The sequence below is a fragment of the Trachymyrmex septentrionalis genome, unplaced genomic scaffold (genome assembly GCF_001594115.1).
Source record: "Trachymyrmex septentrionalis isolate Tsep2-gDNA-1 unplaced genomic scaffold, Tsep1.0 scaffold121, whole genome shotgun sequence".
Classification (NCBI taxonomy): Eukaryota; Metazoa; Arthropoda; class Insecta; order Hymenoptera; family Formicidae; genus Trachymyrmex; species Trachymyrmex septentrionalis.
In genome coordinates this window covers 509,910-517,129 of record NW_017304341.1, presented here as the reverse complement: position 1 = coordinate 517,129, position 7,220 = coordinate 509,910, and the positions used below count along the sequence as shown (strand labels likewise).

The 7,220-nt window shown below is 38.4% G+C and overlaps 1 protein-coding gene across 1 annotated transcript in view; it reads right to left on the bottom strand.

Moving 5' to 3' along the window:
* The window catches only part of LOC108754816, a 48,924-nt gene that overhangs the window by 6,527 nt on the left and 35,177 nt on the right, over positions 1–7,220 (bottom strand). Inside the window, exons 4-5 of the mRNA XM_018497441.1 lie at positions 935–1,077; positions 288–590 (exon numbers count right to left, since the gene is read on the bottom strand). Of these exons, the coding sequence (XP_018352943.1) occupies positions 288–590; positions 935–1,077 (446 nt within the window). The remainder of the gene's footprint in view (positions 1–287; positions 591–934; positions 1,078–7,220) is intronic.

The window sequence follows — 7,220 nt, the reverse complement described above, 5'->3', positions numbered from 1 at the left end:
ATATATATATATCCAGAAAATGTTAAATCTTTCAGCGAAATTGTTCGCTCCGTGTGTAATATTCAGAATAAATTTATAGGTTTTGTTTGAATATAAATTTGTCTCGCTATTAGATCCATTATAAACGTTTGACATACACGCGTGCACGAGCGTACATACACACACGTTATATTAATAAAAAAGTGTTTATTAAATTAAATATAATACAACACTATGTGCATTCCTTTTTTCAAATATTAATTGCAAAATGTAAATTTTGACACCTAAAAGCTCTCGAGATACCTTACCTCGTCTAAAGGGCACCCGGCGGAGACGAGAAGCGTGTGGCTGTGCAACAAGAGCAACCTCAGCAATTTATTTCTAACTTCAGCTGCCGGACTGGGAGGTGGTGGCCTGGATCTGTACACCTGAATCTTCAGAGTCGCCACCGACGTCAATTCGGCCAAAATATCTCCTACTGTCAGTAGTGGTCCATCGGCAACTTTCTCCATCGGCAAAGGCTTCCAGTTACGTATAACGATGCTCCCTCTAGCACTTGGTATCAGATCGCTGGAGTATCCCAGACGAACGAGTGCCTCGCCCACCAAATCCTGTTAGCAAAAAACAAAGCTGCTATCAAGATATATTTTTCATATCCAGATACTTATAATAATTTTAATCAAAGAAATTCTCTACTTTCTTAAAACTTTTTTATTTGTATGAAAATAGTGCATCCCGTTCTTAGAGAAGGCTTTAATCTTTTTTTTCTTTTAAATTTATTTTGACGTTTGTTATTTTATTGAAATAGTAAATTTCTCATCGCCATCACGAAAACTTAATTTTTCAACATAGCAAATTGTACTCTAAATAAGTTTTTCGATTTTTTTAACTGCAACTATTTATGACATATCAATAGATGGTAAAAATATATATAATAAAAGAAAATTATTCTTACCTGAAAGGGCATAGCTACCGGAATAATAACGTAAGAGTCCGTCTCCACTTGGGGACTTCGCCATTTTTCACGGCTGTTGCTCACATGGCTTTCCACAATATTGTGAATCGTCTCCACCACACAATGCACCGGTAGATTTTTCGCTGCAACAGACAAAAGCGTTTGCATGAAGTAACGTACTCGACAATCCGTTCTCATTATGGGTAACAAAAGAGTAACGAATTTACTATGGGTAACAAATTAGCTAACAATTGCTTCATTTCATTGTGTGTAACGGATAAAAACTTTCATTAAAAATTCGTAAGCAAATTCCATAGTCGTCTTTGGAATTTCAACTAAGTACAAGATATGTAATTTTTCATACAATTACACATCGGTTTTTAATTAAGAAAATCTTTAATTCCTACCACGTAATTGCTTTATTTTTTTACAAGTTTCTTTCACGAAAATCCCTACTTTTTTTGTGACTGTTTTATCTTTAAATCATCACGTATCAATTATTTGACGATTTCTCGAAAATTTGTTGTAGTAAATCTGATTAATTTAATTTGAAAACTAAAGAGAGTGAGAGAGATATTTCCACGAAGGCTTCGTAAGTCTTCAAATCATCTCGTAGCTTCAGTTGAAGCATTAGCTTCTGTACATCCGGCTGACAATAGGTATAGTCTTCGGCGTTTCGACATCCAAATTCGAGGGGTAGGTAGATGATTCGCGGTGCGCGCATTGAAGATCGCCGAGAGAAGACTGAGAGAGAAAGAGAGAGTTACGCAAAGCGCAAAAGGAGGAGGAGAGAGAGAGAAGTTTAACTCCGGCGCTAAGCATATGCAGATCCACTCGTCTATCCCGAGACAATGGGACCTGTGCGATGGCACAATAGCTGCGATCCTTGTGTAACCCTGACTTAAGTCCGAGAGTCTATCCCACTCCATGTCATAATCCCAGACTTCTGCGAAACCGAGGAAATGGAGTGCGAGAAGGAAGGGAGAGGGATGGTAAAAGAAAGACTGTAGAGGAGGGAAGAAAGAGGGGAAAGTTCCGCCCGTACAATTCCACTGGTTGTATGGTGCCTGTATTTATCCGTTAAAGGGAATCACCAAATTCTCGACGAGATTATTGAACTTGCTGTTTACTGATATACTCGTATATATCCCGCATTGTTCGGAATGCAGAAGTATATTTTATTATCAATAGACCAGTCGACGTCAAGTGTGTCTGCACAAAATGTGCATCTATAATAAAGATGGTGAAAAAATGACGACCCAATGGCTAAAGAAATACAAATTTAACTACTACAGATACTTTAACAGTGTATATTTTGTAACTTTAACAGAAATTTAGTTTAAAATTAGAACTAAGAAACAATAAACGGCAATGAAAGTCAAGCGCAGTAATTGGCGCGCAAATTAATTATTTATTGTGTTTTTCTTTAAGTCATTCTAGAACGTCATCTAAACGTTTCGACTTCATTCTGAGCCATTACCAAGGAGCAAATTTCATTAATTATACATAATAAATGTGATTATTTTCTCAAGCTCCAAATTACAATGTAATGGGTGTATTTCTCACATTGGTTGTAAGACCAAGTTTTTGAATATAAAAGGAGTCAAAATAACAATTAAAAGCCATGAGTAATCACATTAACCAAACAAATAAAAATTTACGTTTGAACATTATTCAGTACAATATTTTTGCCGCATGATTATCTGTGACGAGTGCAAAATCAGCTATACAACAAAGTGATGATAATTTAGTTTAACATTTAATTATGATAAAGTATTGAAAGTGCTAAAGTTTCAAGTTTTATTGCGGTAAAAAGCAATAATTTCATTTTTATTTGGAAAAAGTTCAACTTGAAATTCATAGAAGCGATTATAATAGTATAATATTTCTATAATAGAATAATAGATTAAATATTTCCTTCAAATTTATTTATAAGAATAAATTGATATTGAAATTATACTTCTTACAAACATGTAATGATAAGCTAATCAAAGTGCAATATGGATTGTATCCGAATTGATAGATAGGTCGAATGTCTCTTGATGCAAGGCGTTAAGTCCCCGTCAAAGATGACCAACAAAGGATTTACTGCCGGCGGCATGATATTAGGTATTAATGGCCGAAACTTCCATCTAATACGCCGGACATCATAGAACCCATTCCCTACGTTGCATAAGACAGGTCGTATCTGGCGGGTCCGAAGGCTGACCAACGTCCACCTTAATCTAGGGACGTATAGTTTTCATTAAGGCGCCCCCCGTCCTTGCGTCGTCTTTGTACCGGGATCAGCTGGTTTAAGGTGGGCTTTTACGCCGCAGGATTTAATCGCAGAGACATCGTATTACTCGCTCTGTTTATTACCGACGCGTTGTCTTGACACGACTCTGCGATACACTCGTTGTTTGATCACAAAAGTATCAAGTTTCAGATTTATTATACAATTTAAGATTGTTCTTTCATAAACTGAAGTACGTACTCACCATGCGGGAGAATTAATTGAGCTTCCGTTTTTATTTAGGAATAAAATCGAGAGACCGATTATAAAAATATATAACTTCTACATAATATATTAATAATAATCAAATAAAATTCAAAGCGCATTTCTTAATTGTTTTAATTTTTACACAACAAAACACGTTAAAAATTTATCGTAAGGAATGCGAAAAAAGAAATGTAAAAGGTGGCAACTACTCATCCGCGAAATCTTTAATCTCTGCAACCGCAAAGACATTTCTCATTTCTGGTACAGAACCTATCGGGCTTCCGGTTATCTTCCCGCACGACGGAAGCGTCATGCCGTTTCGTCTTTGACAGCTCTCGTCGAAAGATAAGATTCATCCGAAGAGCAACCCTTGAAGAAGCGAAACCAGTTTCTCTCGATGGCTCTTTTTCATCACGACGGTTTCGTCTTAGCGATTTCTCGTATTGTTAAGTCTTGCCACAGTAACATCTATTTATCACTAACTTGATATACGCTATTCTCTTTTATGATAGTATGTATTCAAAATTACAAATTATTAATAATATTTGGAAATGTCTAATTATAAAATGATAAATTTCATTAAAGTTAAGCATACAACAAATTAAAAAAATTAAGTTAGACAGTAAAAGAAATTATAAATAGATATGTAACAATTATTCAAATTCTCCATCAAAGATATTAACAAATATATTTAAGAAATATTATATACTGAAAAAAAATAGTTTACAAAATTAAAGAATAAAGCTTCTTAACATTTTGTCTTTTTCTTTCCGCTTTAAAATCCGCTTTTGTGACCAAACGCATCGGACTCATAGAGTGATTATGGGAGTCACAACTTTGCAAATTAACAGAACGCTCAGTTCTGCACCGAGGCGGTGGTGCAGATGCAAGATAAAAAGTTGGAACATATTTTTCGGCACCCTGCTATCGCACACTTCGCACCGCCGCGATAATGGCCGCGTTCGGCACGGAAAACGCGATTTGAAGGGGGTGCGGCCAAAGAATCATCGCCGAATATTTCTTTCCGCGTCTCTTCACGACCCTCGTTTTCTGCGCGCGAGATGATTACCAGTGCGTTCCGAGATTACCGAGGATCTTTCTAAATCATTGACGGGAAAAGTACACGCCGTTTAGATTCATCGACAGTGACGTTTCCGCAGCTACATCGGTGTGCTCGTATACGATTAAGCAGAGCGACGAAGGAGAGGGAGAACAAAATAAATTTAATTTCTTGGAGACTTAAAACGGGGGAGGCGAATTAAAATTTTTTATTTAGATATTTAACACTCAAATTAAATTTAAGTGTTTAAATCAGGAGAAAGAAGAGTCAATAAACCGTTCAAATGCTTGACTTTAATACTCTTGTGAGTTGTGAAATGAGTAAATTAAATATTTTTCATAAAAATTTTTAACTATTTCTAAGTGTTACAGTCTATATACATACATCACCTACTTTAATAAACAGAGTTGCACTCGTGCTCGTCGAAATAAAAGATATAAGTCGTTAAAGGATATAAGAAAATTATCGCTTGTCTAACATCTCCATCTGAAATATGTACCACGACTGAATGAGCGCAAACTCAGTGCATCGCAGGGACCGTTAGTCTTAAGGTTTCTTCTGCGACTTGATGACTCGGTAATCCAAGACGACTCGACTTAATCTCTCGAAATCGAATCAGGTTACGAAGCCACGTTTAAATCGTCCGAATAATACTATTCTTCTGGGCTGACCTGCGCCTGTTCATTGCGGCCGATCAAGTGCCCACGGTCGAAAAACCCAATTTGCAGTTTGCATGTCCAAAGAAATGAATTGTGCCACCGGGATATCTAAGCCCAGCTGTGCGGCATGCGGCGGAATTCGCAATCCCTGGAAGTCGGCTGTTTCCGTCCTCGGAACTTAGCCTAAGCGTGTGCACCAGAAGGAAAGTGTGGGTGGTTTCGGTATCTGGGGCTGATCCGGCGGATGTCGGTCTTTACAGATAAGCGACCGGCTCTTTCGAAGTCTTTATCTGCGACACCCGTTCTCTTTCTCCCTTCCCCTCTCTTTCCCTTCTCATATTTCCCCTCCTGTTCTTCCACATCTTTTTATTATTTTCCTCTTACTAACGAGCTGTTCGGTTCATTCCAGTCATCCAAGTTCTCGGATTAATGTTCGAGTGAGATTTTACTATCGCGTCTGTCCCATGTAACATTACGTTTAATTGATTAATCTTATCGATTAGTTCTTCTTGTTCGTCATGTATTTATGATCAATCGATGGAAAATACTAGATACCGATAGCCTCCAACTTTCGCAAGCGTTGTATATTTCGCGCATGCGGAACATGCTATTGTTCGTAAGCTTGCGTGCAATTTAAGCTCTTTTGATGTTGCTAAGCTTGTCCGTTGAAAACAACGGATAAGATATAATGAGATAACCTTCCAGCTAGTGCTTATAAGATCACCGACCACGCGACGAAACCTTCTAAATCTAAATGTTAGCTGATTCATTGCGACTAGATCACGCATCGTCGCCAACGAAGTATCTTAATAGCATCTATATCTCACTTCGCAATTGTGCGACTGACATTCGCAAAGAATATAAGATCAACGGTATTTTCATTTTTTATTTCAGCAGAATTATTCTATTGAACAATATATCTCTTAATGTAAATTTCGTTATCACTATAACACTGCTGCGCAGCAACATTGGAACGATAACGAAATTTGCATTAAGAGTTACAGAATAGGCCTGCAGCTATTGAAGCAAAATAAATTAAACTCTTACGACTTCTGAAATTTATACACGTACAATTAACTTAATTGATAATAAAAAAGTTAGTATTTTTTAATAGAATTTTTTATTATTTACTGATTCATTTTAATTTCTTCTAAAATCTTCCATGCTTTATCCTTTCAGCTATCAAGAAAGTTCATAAGGCTGAGATAACAGCGTTTAGATTAAGAAACGGTTAGAAGATTAGCCCTGAGAAAAAAACGTACATCTTCATTCATCGAGAATAGATTTGGTCGATCCGTTCGCCGAGGAACCCGATCGAGGTGATCGCCGGTTCGGCGAACGTACCATCGCTCGCTGGAAGCAAGGGTGAAAACTTGCCCTAAGATGCTTAGAGGGTAAGCTCTTATACAACGTGGAGAATAAGAGAAGGGTGTAGTTCTCCGATACTTTACCGTCGCATTCTCTGTCTGCGCTCTTCACGCATACGCGCGTTATGCGCGTACACGCGCGACCGCGCGACTCGCACGCACACGCGTGATCGGTCCGTGTGTGCGTTTTGTGTGCGTGCGTGCGGGCAGACGCACCATCGTGTGCCCCGCGTGTGCGGAAGATTAAAATTACTTCGGTAAACTGCCTCGCGGGACGAAAGGGGTGGTGGCGCGAAACGGCTCCCGAAGAGGGCGAACGTCTCGTAAATTTCTCGGCTAAGAAGCTTAATTTGGATTTTCGGTAACGAGTTATTGTGAACGCCAACTCATTGGGGGATGATTTAGGTGGCACCAAGGACAGGTTCCGGTCGTCTATTACCGCCGCGCGATAGACGGATTATTCCTTGGATTCTGAAGAGTAATATCTAGAAACTTCTTATCACTGCCAGGACGCATAACCGCCTGTCACTCTGAAAAGTTTCCCGGGCGGAAGTCGTGGTGGTGGGTTGGGGACCACCGAAGCGCCCAATCTTCCAAATATTAACGCCCGAATCAGGAGAGACCTATCTTTGTATTAGCATATTTATTGCAGTGAACTTAAGAACTCATATCACATTCTAGCCGAACTTACGGGAATGAAGGAAGGGATAATATTTCA